Raw genomic sequence first — 19821 nt, 5'->3', positions numbered from 1 at the left:
CTCTTAAATGTGAGGTCATCTGGGCCTGCATGCCTCCATTGTTTTGTGTTGTTTTCTTTGGTGACAGTATTTTAAATTACAAATTCAATTTTTGTAAAAGGCTCTGCAGATTTTCTGCTTCTTCAGTTTTTTTTTTGTTTGTTTTTTTGTTTTTTAAGGAGGGATGCTTCTTTTTGAGAGCCTCTGGGAACTACAGTTTTCTCTTTTATTTTATTTTATTTATTTATTTATTATTTATGGCTGTGTTGGGTTTTCGTTTCTGTGCAAGGGCTCTCTCCAGTTGTGGCAAGTGGGGGCCACTCTTCATCGCGGTGCGCGGGCCTCTCACCATCACGGCCTCTCTTGTTGCGGAGCACAGGCTCCAGACACACAGGCTCAGCAATTGTGGCTCACGGGCCTAGTTGCTCCGCGGCATATGGGATCCTCCCAGACCAGGGCTCGAACCCGTGTCCCCTGCATTGGCAGGCAGATTCTCAACCACTGCACCACCAGGGAAGCCCCTTCAGTTTTTATAATTTATGTCTTTCAAAGAATTTTCCTGTTTCATCTAAGTTTTTAATTTATTGGCTTAAAATTGCTTACAGTATACCCTTAGTATCCTTTTAATGTTGATAACAACTGTAGTGCTGTCCCCTCCTTCATGCCTGAAGTCGGTCATTTGTGTCTTCTCTTTTCTTCTCAGTCTACTAGTAGTTTAGTAATGTTATTAATTATTTTTAAAGGTGCACCTTACATTTATTGTTTTTTCTCTATTTTCTATTTTATTGACTTCTTCTTTTACTTTATTATTTCCTTTATTTTACTTTGGGTTTGATTTGCTCCTGTTTTAAAACTTCTTAAGGTGGAAGCTTAGATTATTGTTTACCTCTTTCTAACACAGACATTTAAATCTATAAATTTCTTTATAAGCACTGCTTTAGCTGTATCCCATATATTTAGATATCGTATATTTTTATTTTCATTCCATTCAAGATACTTTTTATTCCCTTTCTACTTCCAATTTAGCTTCCCTGAAATTATGGAGTAATTGTCCTGGAATTAATCTCTATAGGACTAAAAAAATGTTTCTTTTAATCATGTGTTTTGTTTATGCCTAATAATTTTAATAGGTCTGATTCTTTTACTGATCATTTTTACCGCTTTCTTTTGAGGTAGATAGTCTGTGTGTTAGTCTCACTTTTTTCACATGTGGAATTTGAAGCTCATAATTTATTGATCTAAAGAATGAAATAGAATCATCCTTTTTATATTTTTGCCAGTGAAACACCAAATTGCAAGTGAAAGTCTGGAGGTGTATTAAAGTACAACATTTTTTGTAGTATTTCAAATACAGTATGGCGTGTATATATGTATGTATTTTTAGTCAAGGTGAATAATGAAGTATTTTAAAATATTTGGGGCTTTCTTAAATGCTGGCCTAGTGCCAGCAAATAGGTAGTACTCTGCTTACATGTCCCTGATCGATTTTCATAACTAATCATACAGCTCAATGCAGATGCATAATTGGAAACTTTCTCATTAATTCCATTCCCAAGTTATTTAATGAACTCTTTTTGCAAGTAAATAGCAAGTATAAGTCAGAAAAAAATGGGTCAAAACTTCTCTTATTTAAGCTAATTGGACATTTTCATTTTCATCATTCCTTCAGAATTAATACTACTATGAAAATGTAAATATAGAAGGTCTTTTAAATTTTAAAAAGGCATAATACCTAGTAATTATATTTATTAGACTCACAGCTTCAATAAATTTGTGGAAATCATCATTTTTAAAAATTTTAGTAATTTGAAAATTCATACCGTCGCAAAAAACAGCATTTACTCACAATTAGCATATTAAATATTTGGATTAATATTCTATTTTATGCCCCTTAAAGTTTCCTTATAGCCACTTAAATCATATGCATGCAATTAGTTTAGAATTTGGTCCACCTCAAACATTTTTGATTTTTCTTATGAACTGAAGAGAATATTTACTAATAAGCAAATTAGCAGTGTAAATATGAGATATTTTATTTGGTTCACCTAAGGAGCCCAATTATTTTGAAGAACCTAAGTAGCATGATTTGCATATACAAAATCAATGTATAGATGAGCTTCAATATTAAAGTGTAGTCTCTACTTTGAAAACATTTTTTGGGTAATCAGTTTATATTCTTATATAATTTGAAACTTAAACTGCTTTTACTTTTAAATACTAACTTAGGTCTTTCACGAATTCATGGTGTCCTATCCCCACCTCTGTTATTGGTCACCTTTTTGTGTAGATTATCAAATATATTTATACATTGAACATCCCCTTCCTTAACATTTATGATGACTACTGTAAAGGTTTGTCTTTTCTTTTTCACTATGGACTTTAAGGCCAAAGTAAGCAGGTGTTACATAATATTGAACTCAACTACATTGGATCAAGAAGGATGTGGGGGTGGGGGGGAGGATCAGTAAGGTACTTTCCTTTGGGAATACCCCGTAATCTAGTGCCAAGTTCATTCCAATTCATAGCCTGGAACAATAACCAATTGTCTTTGTCACTGCAGTGTTTCACAGGCAATTTCTCAGATTTTTTTTTTTTTTCCCTGATTTCTTAGGGGAGATGGACTCTTCTCTGTCACTTCTGCTGTGATCCATTACTTTTATTTTTAGGTGTGGATTTCTTTTGTTCAGAAATAGTTGTAAGTCAACTGTAAAAAATTGCTAATTGAAGATATTAACATAATTCTATTTCACATGCTTTAGTTAGTCTAGAAAATAGTCTTTTTATTTACAATTTACTGTAAAAGTATATTTTTTATGGTTTTCAGCAGTAATTTTGATAATTATCCTTAAAAGAGAAAAAAAAATTTTATAACATGATAAAATTTTTTTAAATAATTTTTTTCCAAATATACTGTTAGATTTTTCTGTATGTATATTGTCTCATTTTCCATTTAGCATCAGATAGAAAAGTTCCAGACCTTGGAACTTCCCTTACTAATTAAAGTTCAGCCAAGTTAATAGCTGGGTGAGACTAAGCAGAAATCAAGAAAGAAATATTTTTAAAAATAAATTTGTCGGGCTTCCCTGGTGGCGCAGTGGTTGAGAATCTGCCTGCCAATGCAGGGGACACGGGTTCGAGCCCTGGTCTGGGAAGATCCCACATGCCGCGGAGCAACTAGGCCCGTGAGCCACAATTACTGAGCCTGCGCGTCCGGAGCCTGTGCTCCGCAACAAGAGAGGCCGCGACAGTGAGAGGCCCGTGCACCGTGATGAAGAGTGGCCCCCACTTGCCACAACTAGAGAAAGCCCACACACAGAAACGAAGACCCAACACAGCCAAAAATAAATAAATAAATTTTAAAAAAAAAAATTAAAAAAAAATAAAAATAAAAATAAATTTGTCATTCTTTCACACGGAATATTGTAGCATACTTATGGAGAAACTCAATGGCCAAAGAGAAATGACTTCCAAGATGCTAACATATGGACCTATTGAAAAACAAATGGAGCTTGTTACCCAGTCACTGTGATGAAAAGCTTTTAGTGCTTTATTCTTAAGTATTAAAGGGCAGCAAGAGTCACTATTTATTATGGCAGGTCTCAGTCATGAATGAAAGGGACCAAAATCCAAGAACCCAGAGGAAATAGATACAGTTATAGTGAGCAAAGGAAAGATTGTGGATAAACTGTAATTGGTATCCTCAAAGAGTTAAGAAAACATGTTGCATCTCTAAAAAACAGTAAACTGTGAAAAGGAAAACTGGAAAATGAGAAAGAGCTCTTAGAAATTTAAAATATGATAAACAATTAATTTTTTCAATTGAAGCATTGGAAGATAAGCTCAGGTAAATCTTTCAGAAAATTTAACAAAAGCACAAGATGGAAAATAATAGTGGAGCAGCTTAGAGGGTCAATCCTGTAGTTTCAACATTCCAAGGAGAGGAGTTGCAGAGAGAGAAAAATGATTTTAAAAATAGCATAAACTTAGACCTATAGACCATGAGTCTCCAGATTGTACCCTGTACAAATATTTAAATACTTAATCCAAGACCTATTATCATGAAATTTAAAAACATTGAAAAAAATTAGTAGCCTAAAAGCTTTCAAAAAGATAGTGGGGCACATGTAAAGAAGTTTGCATCAGAGTGAATCTGGACATCTCATCTCAACCTTGCCAACTTAAAAAAAAAAAAGGGAACAATACAAAATTCCGATGGGTAATACTTTTCATTTTGAAGAGCTATGCACCCCACACTATCAGTCAGTTGTGTGTGGGTTAAGACATGTTCAGAGATGCTAAAACAATAACAAAATTTCCCTGCCACTCTTTTTGATGAAGCTTCTGAAAGAATGCTCCAGCAGAATTAAGGAGAATAGAATAGTCAAGAATTAGGAAGACATAGGATCCAGAAAAAATAAGGGGGGGATTGAAAAGAAAACCAAGGAACCACATTCAAGGATGACAGCTGGTTCATTATGAAAGCAACACATACTTGAAGAAAGTTAGGAGTGGCATTTCCAGAGAGAAAAATGGAACTGGTAAATTATATAGTACATTGAGAGTTTAGAAAGTAGTATTGGTTTTTGATAGAACTGATGGATCTTCTGGAAAACATTTGCATAGGTACATAGAATATTAAGCAATTTTTTTTAAAAAAGGAGGCAATTATTAACTCTAGGAAAAATTAAATATGGCAAAAGAAAACTTATTAATAGTATACCAGTTGGCTGTGAAAGTGAACACTATCTCAGCATTTATACCAATGGAAATACTATTAACACTATTAATTTAACTAAAAATTGAGCAGTGATTATGTTGGGAGGGGAGGGATAGAGTAGTTTAAAGAGCTGAATCCTCATTGAAGTCTGCAAATATTGCCTAATAGTCAGTAAGTCTAGAAATAGAATAAGCATCAATATTAAAATATAGAAGGATGAAGAAACCTCTGAAATTTTTTAAAATGGGTATTTCCTGAGGATGATAGGGGGCCGTGTTTTCCATAAACTTTTAGTATTTAGGGCATTTTAAAACTGTTTGCAAATGTCCCTTTCCTAAAAATAAAATTTAATTTTAAAGGAATAGTGGTATTTAAAATGTCAAGGAAATAGAATAATTATGGACTGTAGTCAACTTTGTACATTTTTGTTTTATTATTTTCTAGAGTTCCTGGAATAACTATTGCTACAGACATTATCTGTGGTTTTCCTGGAGAAACAGACGAAGATTTTCAAGAAACAGTGAAACTTGTTGAAGAGTACAAATTTCCAAGTCTCTTTATTAACCAATTTTACCCAAGACCAGGAACTCCCGCTGCAAAAATGGAACAAGTTCCAGCTCAAGTGGTAAGATACTTTTCTTGTAAGGTATTATATTTAGCCAACAGCTATAAAAATGCAGCTGTGTTGCCTGCCTTAACACAACTAGCTCATGGTATAACCAACCCTTAAGTTACAAAATACGGAATGTTTGTTCCCAGTTGGGGTCAGGGGCAGGGAGACCTTGGTACATTAAATGACCTTAGGCAACTATAATATTACCTTTTTTTTTTCCTCTTGAAGAGTGAGGTTCAGATGACACGGGGAACATTTTTTAAACTAATATCTAGTACTAACTGTTTATAGGATAAAGCCTTGGATCTTTCACAATAAGGCAAAATTTAAATATCTGTGAGCAAAGGAGGCTTCCCTGCTTCTTTTTTTTTTTTTTTATAAATTTATTTATTTATTTATTTTTGGATGTGTTGGGTCTTAGTTTCTGTGCAAGGGCTTTCTCCAGTTGCGGAGAGCGGGGGCCACTCTTCATCGCGGTGCGCGGGCCTCTCACTGTCGCGGCCTCTCTTGTTGCGGAGAACAAGCTCCAGACGCGCAGGCTCAGTAGTTGTGGCTCACGGGCCTAGCCGCTCCGCGGCATGTGGGATCTTCCCGGACCGGGGCACGAACCCGTGTCCCCTGCATTGGCAGGCAGACTCCCAACCACTGCGCCACCAGGGAAGCCCTTCCCTGCTTCTTAAGAGATGCTTTTCATAATTTGTTACTTTCTGAGGGTCCCCTGGTTTTCCTACTTTTCCATGGGATAGATATGATGCTGTCTATCTATTTCGGATGTGTGTTGCTTTCACAGTGAACCTCAATTTAATTTCCTTCTTACATGTTCATAGATATATTAGAATAAGATGACCTAAAATAAATGTGAAAAAGTTTGAGAGCCAGTAAAGGCAAACTGTTTCCCAGAATGCACCAGAAATTAGTGACCTCAAACAAACATTTAGTTTCTAGATTCATTGGCCCAAGATGAAAAAATGTTAGTAAGCCTTAAGAGGAAGTAGAATTTTTTTCACTGAAAATTTTCTGCTTTGTTTCTGATTACTAAAACAAATTGTGTGCTACCATTAATTTTTCATAAACATAAAAAGAAATCAAATGAACTAATTACTTTTTATATCTAAATTACAATTTTTATTGACGTATAATTTGCATTCAGCAAAATTACCTCTTTCCGGCATATAGTTCTTTGAATTTTGATGAATGCATTCACTAGTGTAACTGGTCCCACAATCAAGATACAGAACAGTTCCATCAGGCCCCCCCTGCCAAACTCCCTTTTACTTTTTTTGTAGTTATCTACTCTCTCCATCCCCAGCTCCTTAACAACTACTGTTCTATTGTCCTTATAGTCTAATTCATTCTTTTTTAAACTTCTTTAATAAAAAAGTTTTTAAACTTCAAAATACCTGCAGAAAAGTGTACAACTGTATATTTTCATAAAGTGAATACTTCCATGTAACCCTCAGTCTGATCAAGAAATAGGACATTAGCAGTACCCCAGAGGTCCCCATCTGCCTTTCTCTTTACTATCCTCTCCTATTTCCCAGCAGAAACCACTATCCCTCATTCTGACATATTAGTTTGACCTGTTTTTAAACTTCATATAAATGAAAGAATTCATCAGTGTTTGAATGTTGGGTTTTTAAATTTGACATTGTGTTGGTGAGAGTAGTCTGTTTTTGCTAGTAGCTGTATCTCATTCATTTTCTTTGCTGTATAGTATTCCATTTATGCAAATCACAATTTGTCCATCCTAATGTGAATCAAGAAGAATTGGGTCTTTTCAACATTCCATTGTTAGTATTGCAACTAATACAGCTGTCAGCTTTCCTGCTTGTATCTTTTATTTGACTCGTGTATATAAACATTTCTGCTGGGTGTTTAGCTAGGAGTGTAATTGCTGGATCATAGGAAATACAATTACTCTCCTCTACTAGATGCTGCCCAATAGTTTTCCCAACTAGTTGAATTTAGAGTTCCAGCAGCAGTATATCTAAAAATGCTAGTGACTCTGTATCCTTGCCAACAGTTGGCATTATGTTTTTATTAGTAACCATTCTGATGGGAATGTAATGTAATCTTTTTTTTTTTGGCTATGTTGGGTCTTCGTTGCCGCACATGGGCTTTCTCTAGTTGGGGCGAGCGGGAGCTACTCTTCGTTGTGGTGCATGTGCTTCTCATTGCAGTGGTTTCTCTTGTTGCGGAGCATGGGCTCTAGGCACGTGGGCTTCAGTAGTTGTGGCACAAGGGCTCAGTAGTTGTGGTGCACGGGCTTAGTTGTTCCGCAGCATGTGGGATCTTCCCAGACCAGGGATTGAACCCGTGTCCCCTGCATTGGCAGGCGGATTCTTAACCACTGTGCCACCAGGGAAGTCCTGTAATGTAATCTAATTGTGGTTTTTATATCTCCCTGTCAACTATTGATACTGAATACCTTTTATATGTTTATTGGAGATTTGGATACACTTTTTCATGAAGTGCCTGTTCACACCTGTGCCCCTTTATCTCTTGGCTTACCTGTTTTGTTTGTTTCCTCCCCCGTTCCTTCCTCTGATTTATAGGAATTATTTGTGTTTTCTGAGTAGAAGTCCATTGTTGGTCATGGTAATTTAAGTACCTTCCATTCTGTAACCAGTCTTTGCACTCTTTTAATGGTGCCTTTTGAAGAGCATTCTTAATTTTATGTAGAATTTATCAATATTTTTCTTGTTTTAGTGTTTTTTGGGTCCTGTTTAAGATTCCCTTCCCCACATTGTCATGAAGATACCCTCCCCCGCAAAAGGTACTCTTAGAAATTTTATGATTTTGCCTTTTACTTTTAGATCTTTAATCCAACTGGAATTTATTTTTGTTTAGATTATGAGGTACGGAGGTCAAGACTTTTTTAAAAATATAAGGATATCCATTTGAGTCATCACCACTTATGGAATATCTCATCCTTTACCCACTGCTCTGCCTGGTCACCTTTATCATAAATCAACTATCTCTACACGTGGGTCTGTTCTGGAACTTTATTCTGTTCCTTTGGTCTGTTGATTTTTCCACAAAATCACAAAGTTAATTACTGTAGCTTTGTAATAAGTCTTGATATTGGCAGTATAAGTATTCCAAATGTTTTTTCCTTGAAAATTGTCCTGACTATTCTTGATCCTTTGACTTTCTAAATTTGTCAACTTCCACCAAAAAATCCTGCTGGAATTTTAACTGATATTGTATTGATTCTATAGATCATTTGGGGGAAATTGACATTGTAATAATATCAAGTTTTTCATCTTTGAATAAAATAGAGCTGTTAGTTATTTTAATCTTCTTTAATTTCTCTCAGTAATGTTTTATAGTTTTCTGTATACAAACCTTGCATATCATTTATTATTTTTATCCATACATGTGTATTCCCTTGATATTATTAATCATTTTTAATTGTTACTACTATTTAGAAATAGAATTGATTTTAACACATTTACCTTTCACCCATCAACTTTGCTGAATTTATTTATTCTAATAGTTTTTCTGTAGGATTTTTTTTTCTTCCAATTTTTCTGTGTATACAATTGTATTATCTGAGGATAGTTGCAGTTTTACTTCTTCCTTTTCAATCCTCATAACTTTTATTTCTTATTGTATTGCCTGGAACTTCCAGTACACTACTGAATAAAATTGGGTAGTTTTCTCTTCTTTCCTAACTCAAGAGTGGAGTTTACAGAATTTCACCATTCAGTATAAAAGTTAACTGTAGTTTGGGGATTAGGGAAGTCCCTTTCTAAGTCCTAATTTACCGTGTGTGTGTGTGTGTGTGTGTGTGTGTGTGTGTGTGTGTGTAAATTAGGTAAATTACGTCTGTGTGTGCGCATGCGTGCTTTAATCATGAATAGAATTAAACTTTTATCACTTTCTTTTCATCTATTGAAATAATCATATGGTTTGTTTGTGGTGTTAAGTCTGTTAATATTGTGAATTCTACTGAATGGCTTTTGAATATTTAAGTCAACCTTGCATTCCTGGGATAAACTTCTCTTGGTCATGATGTATTATTTTTGATATGTTATTTCAGTTAGTTTGCTCAAATTTTGTGAAGAATTTTTACACCTTTGTTCACGGAAAATTTTGATCTGTAGTTTTCTTGTGATGTCTTCTTAATTTTGGTTTCAGAGTAATGTTGGCCTCATAAAATGCGTTGGGAAGTATCCCTTCCTCTACATTTTGCTGGAAGAGTTTGTATAGTATTTCTATTATTTTCCCTTAAATATACCTAGAATTACCTAATGTATTAAGTGGAATTGTAAGATGGCCCCAGAAACTCCTTCATCCCTTACCCCCTCATTAGGGTACATACTCTATGTAATTCCTGGGGCTGTTAATTTGCTATTTGCTCTACCCTTTGGTTTCTTGGTTCTGCCCTCTGAGTCATTTTTCCTTGTTCATGAAGGCAGTTTCTCAAAAACGTTGTGGCTCTTCCCTGTACTTCGCTGGAGTTTATTCCATTAGACAAAAATCACATCAACAGATCTTTATGATATGATACCTTCTCTACCTTAGCCCCCTGCTGAGTACTTTTCTTTGTGTTTTTCCTCCTTGGAATTCCTGGAGCTTCTTTACTCTGCCCTGACCTCTTTCGTCAGCTTTGGAAAATGTCAGCCATTCTCTCTTCAGGCATTTCTTCTGCTCCATTCTCTCTTTCTCTTCTCTTCTAGAATTTCAGTTATACATGTTATGATATCTTCGTTATGTTCCCCAATGTCTAATTGATCCTTTTCTATATTTTTCCTTCTTTGTTCTCTTTCTGTTTCTGGATGTTCTCTCCTCACCCCTTTTCTAGTTTCTTGCTGTTCACAGTAGTGGATAGCAAGGTGAACAGCAGCAGTAGCGTGTGTGGTCCCTAGAGAAGCAGCACCACTGCCCACCCCTGGGGCTGCTGGAAATGCAGGCTCTCAGGCCCCACCCCATCCCAGACCTTCTCAGTCATTCTTTGTCTCCATATGATTTGTCTGTACATTAAAATTTATGAAGTGCTATTCTAGTTTACTAATCCTTTATTCATCTGTTTTTAATCTGCCATCAAACCCATATATGGAATTTCTCATTTTAATTTTTTTACTTCTAGAACTACAATTTGATTCTTTTTTTTATAGATTCCAGTGTTCTAGTGAAGTTCCCCATACTTTCCTCTATATTTTTTGAACATATTTAATCAGTTACCTTAAAGCCCATACTGAATTCTCCAATATCTGGATCTAATGTTGGTTTGTTTGTATTGTCTTTTTCTTCTTGATTTTGATCATTTGTCTTCTCTTTCCATATACCTGATCATTTTTATTATATGACTACCATTGTTTATTTTAAAAAAAAAACAACTATAGGGTCTGGACTGTAAGGTATCTTCCTCTGGGAGTATTCAATTTTGCTTCTGCTAGACTCTAAGATAAGGACTGATTATTTGAATTGACCTGAGATTGATTTTTCAAACGATTTTTCAGTCTTTCTGAGGATTGGGTTATTTCTGGCTTGCCCTTACTTTTTGAAGGCAGGCAGGGGTGTGTTGGTTTTTAACAACTGACATTCAGCAGGATGGGTTCTGATTTATAGCTTTTGCTGATTTCCATAGTATTTACTTCCACTCTTGCCAGTTTCAAATCACCAATGTGATGTCACTGAACAGCACATGAAATTGGGAAGAGATGCACATAATCAACTCTTGTGAGCTGGTAAAAAGCCTGAGCCAACATACCACCTTAGTGGAGCTCTTCAGGATCTCAGCTGAAATTCTGTGGTGGTTAGCAGGGCCTTTTTTTTATGGCAGGTCTTCAACTCTAATTTTTGTCTCTGCAGGATCATGAGAAGGCTTAAGGCTCTGCACAGTTTCTCAGCCTCTTAGCTTTTACTTGGCTGCTCAGTCTCCCAGTCACTGCTTACAAATTAATAAACACCCAGAAGGGAAAAGTAGATCCAAATATTGAGCTTCTCTCTAGGATCTTAGTTCCTCAGGTTCTCACTGCCTTGGTAGCTTTTTGATGTTCAAACAGTACATATTATAAATTTTATTCACCTTTTCTAATTGTTCTTGGCAAGATCATTGGTCTGATACAAGCTGGTTTGCCTTAGCCAGAAGCAGAACTCATTGCATAAAATCAGCGTTCAGATGCTTTTTATTTTGCTCTTTTATCTTTTAAACATAGCCCCTTAGCATCTTCCTTACATTTTTAGACTTCAGTCACCCAGTCCTGGCATAGCAGAACCTTTTTTTTTTTTTTAGACTTTATATTTTAGAGCAGTTTTAGGTTCATAGCAAAATTGAGTAGAAAGTACATAGAGTTCCCATATACTCTGCCACACACACATACAACTTCCCCTGATATCAACATCGCACACCAGAGTGTGGTACGTTGGTTACATCGATGAACCTACAGTGTCACATCATTATCACCCAAAGTCAGTAGTTTACATTTCAGTCTACATTCTTTGCATTTGTGGAAATGTGTAAAAACATGCATCTACCATTATAGTATCATACAGAATAGTTTCCCTTCTCTAAAAATTCTCTGTGCTCTACCTGTTCATCCCTCCCCTACCCCCTAACACCTGGGAACCACTGATTGTTTTTACTGTATTCATAATTTTACCTTTTCCAAAATGTCAGATAGTTGGAATCCTAGAGTGTTGTATCCTTTTCACATTGGCTTATTTCACTTAGTACTGTGCATTTAAGGTTTCTCTATGTCTTTCTATGGTTTGATAGCTCATTTCATTTTAAAACAACAGAAATTTATTGTCTGACAGTTCTGAATACTGAAGTCCAGAGGCAGGCCCCTGCTTCCTCTGGACCACGTAGGAAAATCCTTCCTTGCCTCTTCCTAGCTTTGGGTGGTTTGCTGCTATTCTTTTTCTTTTGCCTGTAGCTGATTTTCTGCCTTCATTGTCACATGGTATCCCTGTGTGTCTCTGTCTTCACGTGGCTATTTCTTGTAAGGGCCCCAGCCATATTAGATTAGGGACCCACCCTATTCCTCAACTCAACTCATTACATCTGCAGTAACCCTCTTTCCGAATAAGGCTGCATTTTGAGATTATGGGGGTTAGGACTTCAACATATCTTTTTTGGCGGGAGATACAACTCAATCCACACACTTCTCTAAATTTCTGTAATTATGCTCTAGGTAAAAACTAGCCTGGAAGAGTTTCATCTTTATAAAATTCAGAATCTTAAATAAAAGGAATTAAGTATTAATGATGAAACTCTTTGATGACCTGCCATCAAAGAGAGGATATATCATGTGCATTGAATCTCCCTGGTTTTCCTAAATTTATCAAAAATTAACAACTGTCTACCCTAAGGTAGGTACTTTATGAAACTGCTTAGCAACTGGACGTCACTAAAATAAAACACTGCTACAAAATAGATATCCATTCTTTCTTATCTAATTTGTTTCCCATTTCCTTGCCTAAAAAATCAACAATGAAGATGGGCTCTAACGCCTTATTGGAGGAAGACCACAATATCAGTTACTTTCAAACAACACTTTTTATTCTGTCTTTAGACTGCCTCTTAGTGAAAATATATTGTTTTCTTAGGTATATTTTATTTCCACTAAAATCAACCCCCCCAAATGTTCTTCTCCGATAAATGACATGAATAATTTCAGTATACTTTTCCCTTTCCCATAACTACTTTTACATGAATCCTAGTATTAATATAAGTAAATCCCAGTGCTTTTCATGCTTTATAGTAGAGCTCTGATAAATGAACTAAATTTTGTATATTTTTTAATCATTTAAATCATCAAATGGATAAAAGCACCATACAGTTGAGTTTTGCATTTGCATAGGTGGGAGGGGCAGATTTTTTGTCAGTGCTTTATTGCCTGTTGAAAAAAAAGTATAACCCTCTTAAATTGATAATGAAAATAACTTAGGCAATGTATTTTCATGATCAGGATAGACTAAAATTTTTTTCTTAGCTTTTGTAAGCTTATTAATGTATAAGATTTAATAGTGGAATCACTTAAGCTAATTGGGAGTGACCTTAGACTTTTAGATGAAAGGTCAAATTTGCATGTTTACAAATTTCTATTTCATTGAGTCTTCCTTGAGTAGTCTTCATCAATCTTAAGTAATTCTATTAGTATTTTAAAATTATGGCTGAGGTTCTTAGTCTGCCTAGAAAAGGTAACTTAAGTTTAAAAAGTCATTTGATTCTTAGCTATCAATTCCAGACTTTGTTTTTAGAAAATTTTGATGAAAAATAATGAAGTTGTAATGAAATCTTTATTTTAAGAGGCCTGTGACTTGAAAAAATAATTTTTAGGTGATGAGAGTAGCTTTGGAATTTTCATATTGGTTTAAAATGTTAAATTGTGACATTAAATCCACCTGCTTGCTTGTCTTACATCTTGGAACTAAGATAATGTCTTTAGATATATGTTAGCACAAAAGAATCATAACTCACTTACCTGCAGTTTCGAGAACATTTACCCTAGGGATAACGAAGCCACAGTAGATGCTTCCTGCCTCAGCTCTGAGGAGTGTGGGTGCATGTTTCTGAGACACCTGGAGGGCCATCCTTGAGATCGATCCAGGCAGCTTTGCTGAAACTGTCCCCATTAGATTTCCCTGTGATGAGGGAGTGAATTTTTGCTGGAGGTATTCAAACCAAGGCCAGGTGAGCGCTTGGAATAGATGTTGAATAAGAAATGTTCTTAGGGCTTCCCTGGTGGCGCAGTGGTTGAGAATCTGCCTGCTAATGCAGGGGACACGGGTTCGAGCCCTGGTCTGGGAAGATCCCACATGCCACGGAGCAGCTGGGCCCGTGAGCCACAATTGCTGAGCCTGCGCGTCTGGAGCCTGTGCCCCGTGACGGGAGGGGCCGCGATAGAGAAAGGCCCGCGCACCGCGATGAAGAGCGGTCCCCGCACCGCGATGAAGAGTGGCCCCCGCTTGCCGCAACTGGAGAAAGCCCTCGCACGAACCGAAGACCCAACACAGCCAAAAATAATAAAATAAAATAAATAAATAAATAAATAAGAAAATCCTTTAAAAAAAAAAAAAAAAAAAGAAATGTTCTTAAATCATATGCAGGTTTAAGAACAATGGCATATAATGGCTCTCCCAAATTTAGCTGCCTATGAATTCTTTAAAAAAGCAAAATAGAGAAATAAAGCAGATAGAAGGAGCTTTGTTACCTTCTCTAAATGTTTTTAAAAGCTTGTTGTTTCTGAGTATGATCTAAAGTTTAACAACTCAGTATTTTAGAGACTATCAAGTTGCCTTAATGGAAGGAATTCTGATATTTTTGCCTTACTTGATAGTATAATTACATTATTTACACAGTCTCTGATTTTCAAATTAAAGTTTTTCCTTGGGGGAGAGGTAAAAATATTTTCAAGAGTTTTTATACTCTAGATTGTCCATTATACTTTATTCTAAATTGATTTCCAAACATATGTCGAGGGAAGCCCCTTTTCTCAAGATTATTTTCATTTTGACTTCTCTTTTCAGAAGGAATATTTTGGGATTCTTACACGATTGTGTTCGATTCTTCTAGTGAGTCTTTTTTTAAAAATTTATTTTATTTTTGTTTGTCTTTGGCTGCATTGGGTCTTTGTTGCTGCGTGTGGACTTGCTCTAGTTGCGGTGAGCGGGGGCTACTCTTTATTGGGGTGCATGGGTTTCTCATTGCGGTGGCTTCTCTTGTTCCGGAGCACAGGCTCTAGGCACGCAGGCTTCAGTAGCTGTGGTGCATGGGCTCAGTAGTTGTGGCTCGCGGGCTGTAGAGTGCAGGCTCAGTAGTTGTGGCTCATGGGCTTAGTTGCTCCATGGCATGTGGAATCTTCCCAGACCAGGGCTCGAACCCATGTCCCCTGCATTGGCAGTTGGATTCTTAACCACTGTGCCACCGGGGAAGCCCTCCAGTGGGTCTTTTAAGCTTCTTTTTTCTGGACATATCATTTCGCTTTTTATTTCCTCTTTTGGTAGGGTGTTTAGCCTGACCATAGTTTTGTTTTTAATAGATTTCAGCAGATCACTTAACAGAGCCTTTTATGATGACTGTAGTAACATTAGGAAGTATGAGCTAGATTATAATCCAGAGAGGTGGTTGGGAACAGCCTACTTTGTGTGAGTTTTTATACAGATGGTATTCGTTTAACAAATGGAGAATTGAATTGAATGATCTCTAAGGCCCCTTGAAACTCTTAATAATGTTTGATTCTCTATCATTTGGTTTTAAGGCCACCTTTCAAACCATGTTTAGAAAATTTAGGTGCTTTATTTTTCTAGATCATCGGCCTAAATATGTTTTCGGCATTTCCCTATTCTTTCACCTTTTACTTTACTGTGAATCCAATGACTTTTTGTTTGTATAATCAATAAATTGAATGACTTCTTCTTGAATGTGAACTAGGAATGTTAAACATAATAATTAAATTAGTTGATTGTACAGCTCAAAATGGCGGCAATGAGACCAGCTGTGGTAGAGAGAATAATTGGCCCCCAAAGATGTCCATACCCTAATCCCCAAACCTGTGAATATGTTACCTTACAGAGTTAAAAGGACTTTGAAGATGTGATTAAGTTAAAGCAGTTGAAATGGAGAAATTATTGTGGATTATCTGGATGGGATCAGTGTAATCACAAGGGTTCTTGTAAGAGGAAGGCAGGAATGTTAAAATTAGAGGTGGGGAGATGTAAGGCCACAAGCAGAGATCTGAATAATGTGCTTTGAAGTTCAAGGACAGGACCATGAGCTAAAAAATGCACATGGCCTCTAGAAACTGGAAAAGGCCAGGAACAGATTCTCCCTTAGACACTCCAGAAGGAACACAGCACTGCCAGCACCTTGATTTTAGCCCATGAGATCCATTTTAGGCTTCTCACTCCCAAAACTAGGAAAGAGGTAGCACTAGTGAGACCACTATTTATTTTTACTGCCACAGGTGGATTTTCTTTTTTTCTTTTTTGTTTCATTTTGTTTTGTTTTTGAAAAGCTTGCTCCTGATTCCTCTCAGCCTAAATCATTCTTCAGAAAATCCCAACCTTCTCTCAGTGTATGCTCACCACTCCCCCTAATTTTCTGCCCTCTGACCTCTTGCCTGCCTGCCTGCCTGCCTGCCACAGAAATCTGCCTAACTTTTATTAAGTCCTGATGTGACATTAACAAACTGAATTCCATTATCACATAAATCAGCTTTCATGTAGTCAGACCCACAGGACTAGACACGTGTAGACTGTAATTCCAGGGTGGAGCCATGTTTTGTTCCGGATGGTAAAGATAGGAAAAGCACAGACTTTTGTTGATACCTGAAACCCTTTCTTATGACTCTTCTGTTAAATACAAGCCATTGTAAGAAAAAATCAGGGATGGCTATACTTTGGAACCATGGGTTTGTCTTGGGAATCCTAGTATTTCAAGTTTTCTGAAATAACCCAACTTTAGGACAATGAAGAGTCAGATATGATTTGAGAGCCTTGAGTTCAGTAATAGCAGTCTGAATTTGTACTTCATCGTGACCTTACAGAAAATCTTTTTTTTTTTTAACTTCTGTAGAAAAAAAGTGCACTTAACTTGTTTCTTATGATATTTTAATTTCTTGCTTTCATTTTGGCATTTATTTTTATCCTGCTTCTTTTATGAATTTATAATCACCAAAACAGTGGGAAGATATGTGGGTATAAGTTTTTCTCTCAGATGCTGAATGGTGGTGGGTATTAGGGTTGAGAAGGACTGAGTGAATTTATATTAAATAAAGGAATATAAATTCTATCCTTTGCAAAGTCATCTTTATTATATTTTAGTCTGACTTTTTCAGTGATGATTACATGCTTTGCTTTATATAAGTTTCAGAAAAGTTAGAAGGATCTACATAATTCTTTTATGCCTTTTATATGAACTTGATTTATTAAAATTGTAATATTCAATTTGAACTCACTTTTTATTACCTATTATTAATAACAAGTTTAGAACTGAGTAGACTTTGGAGTAACTTCTAAAGATAAAGAACCTTATGATCTATCTTATTTTTTGACCTTATTTTTTTCTGTGATAACTATGGTTCATTAATAACTCCATATTTATAACCTTCCAAGGGATTTATAAGTGTAGTTCCAAGTATTAGAGCTAATGTTAAATGTGTATTTAGGTCAACAGAATGTATTTGGTAATTTAATATGACACTCTTTTCTAACTCCTGCCTCTTAGAATCATGCTTATTTCATAATTAAGGACTAACAAATCAAATATAACCAGATAAGCATTCAAATGGGTAAAACTGTACTCTACTAATTACGTTCTGAGATCATATAATCTATGATGAATGTCCTGATTCTTTATTTTTGCTACTCATAATAAAGCACCTTTATAGAAGTGATATGTAAGATTCAAAGGGCAGGGAAAAGAAACTTCCATTGTTTGAATGTAACACATGCCAGAATCGTATAGTCTGTGCTTTTCGTGTACTTTGTCCTGTGTTATTCTTCCAACAATACTTTCAGGTATCTGGTATTATTTTTTACTTTACAGATGAGTTAGCTGAGGCTCAGAGAAGTTAAGTAAACTCGCCTAAGGTTACATAACTACTAAGTGAAACGCTGGAGACTTAAACTCCATTCTTTGACTCTTTGCTCCATGCTCTTTTTTTTTTTTTTTTTAATAATTAATTTTTATTGGACTATAGTTGCTTTACAATGTTGTATTAGTTTCTACTGTACAGCAAAGTGAATCAGCTATACTTATACATATACCCCCTCTTTTTTGCATTTCCTTCCCATTTAGGTCACCACAGAAACTGAGTAGAGTTCCCTGAGCTATACAGTAGGTTCTCATTAGTTATCTATTTTACACATAGTAAATAGTAAAATAAGTATTTATCCCAGAAATTCAAAATAATTTTAGAACATTTTGACCAAAAAAGTGTTGGTTTCCAAAGTTGTTTTCTGTCATAGCAGTGATTTTTTTTATTTATAGGCCCTAGAAATTTTTTTTATTTCCTAAAAATGATTTTAAACTTTACAGAAAAGTTATAAGATTATATCTCCAGTATACCCTTTACCAAGATTTATCAGTGTTTTTAACATTTTGCTGAATTTGCTTTCTCTCAAGAAACAGAGACTTAGACATAGATTTTTCCCCTGAACAATTTCAGAATAGATTACAGACAGACATCATGCCCCTTTACCCCTTAATATTTAGTGTGTGTTTCCTAAAAACAAGGATCTTATATATAATCACAATATTGTTATCATATTCAGGAAATTTAACACTGACACTGTACTTTCCCTAATCTACAGTTCAGATTCCAATTTTGTCAAGAATCCCAACAGTGTCCTTCATAGCTGTCGTTTTTCTGATATGGGACTCAGTTCAGAATCTTATATTTAATCTCTTTAGTCCTCTTTAATCAAGACAGTTCCTCGGATTTTCTTTCTTTCTTTTTTTTTTCTTATTTATTTAGTATTTTACCATATTGTCTATACTTGAAAAGCCTCTGGAAAAGAAAAAGAGTTAAATATCAATTGGAATTAATCTTGAAATTAAAAAAAAAAAAAAAACTCACCAAAAGTCCCCATAATAGGCAGAATAATGGCCCCTCAAAGATGTTCACTTCCTTTTTTTGTTTAAATTTTATTTATTTTTTTATATAGCAGGTTCTTATTAGATTTTCTTTATATTTCATGACATATTGACAATTTTTAAGAGTACTGGCCAGTTATTTTATGAAATGTCCCTCAACTGGGGTTTGAATTTTCCTCATGATTAAATTCATGTTATATATTTGGCCCTGTTAAACTAAATAAATGATGTTATGTTCTTCTCAGAGTGTCACATCTGGAGGCACATGATGTCTTTTTGCTCCTTATTGGTGATGTTAATTTCGATCACATGGTTAAGGTGGTGTCTGGTTTCTTCACTGTGTACTTATCTATTTTTAGCATAAGAATGTTTACTCTCAAGTATTTAATAGGATCAAAGATAGGAAGAAAAAACAGGCCTTGAAAACTCAAAAATCTTAGTGGTTTAATTCCCACTTTCAACTTTATGATAGCTTGGACTGCTACAGTTATGTAGTCTAAAAGATTTTTCATTTCGGGGACTTCTCTGGTGGCACAGTGGTTAAGAATCCACCTGCCAATGCAGGGGACACGGATTCAAGCTCTGGTCCAGGAACATCCCACATGCCGCAGAGCAACTAAGCCCGTGCACCACAACTACTGAGCCTGCGCTCTAGAGCCCGCGAGCCACAGCTACTGAACCTGCGTGCCTAGAGCCCATGCTCCGCAACAAGAGAAACCATCGCAGTAAGTCCACACACCACAACGAAGAGTAGCCCCTGCTCACCGCAACTAGAGAGAACGCCCGCAGGCAGCAACGAAGACCCAAAGCAGCCAATAATTAATTAATTAATTATTGTAAAATTGGGTAATATTTCTTTAAAAAAAAAGATTTTTCATTTCTTAGTTTAAATCTATTCTAAATCTTTCGATTTTTTTCCTATCAGTTTTTAATCCTTAGGCTACAATATTTTTAAACAAG

At 35.7% G+C, this 19821-nt stretch overlaps 1 protein-coding gene across 4 annotated transcripts in view; it reads left to right on the top strand.

Annotated features, from left to right (window-relative positions):
• CDKAL1 (CDK5 regulatory subunit associated protein 1 like 1) overlaps window positions 1-19821 on the top strand; it is a 669276-nt gene that overhangs the window by 484321 nt on the left and 165134 nt on the right. For all 4 annotated transcript variants that reach the window (XM_007197148.2, XM_057555487.1, XM_057555486.1 and 1 more), the window contains one exon: window positions 5141-5321. In XM_007197148.2, coding sequence (XP_007197210.2) covers window positions 5141-5321 — 181 coding nt within the window. The remainder of the gene's footprint in view (window positions 1-5140; window positions 5322-19821) is intronic.

Source organism: Balaenoptera acutorostrata, chromosome 10 (assembly GCF_949987535.1).
Source record: "Balaenoptera acutorostrata chromosome 10, mBalAcu1.1, whole genome shotgun sequence".
Classification (NCBI taxonomy): Eukaryota; Metazoa; Chordata; class Mammalia; order Artiodactyla; family Balaenopteridae; genus Balaenoptera; species Balaenoptera acutorostrata.
The sequence above is the reverse complement of the archived record's forward strand: the minus strand, read 5'-3'. Positions and strand labels throughout refer to the sequence as shown.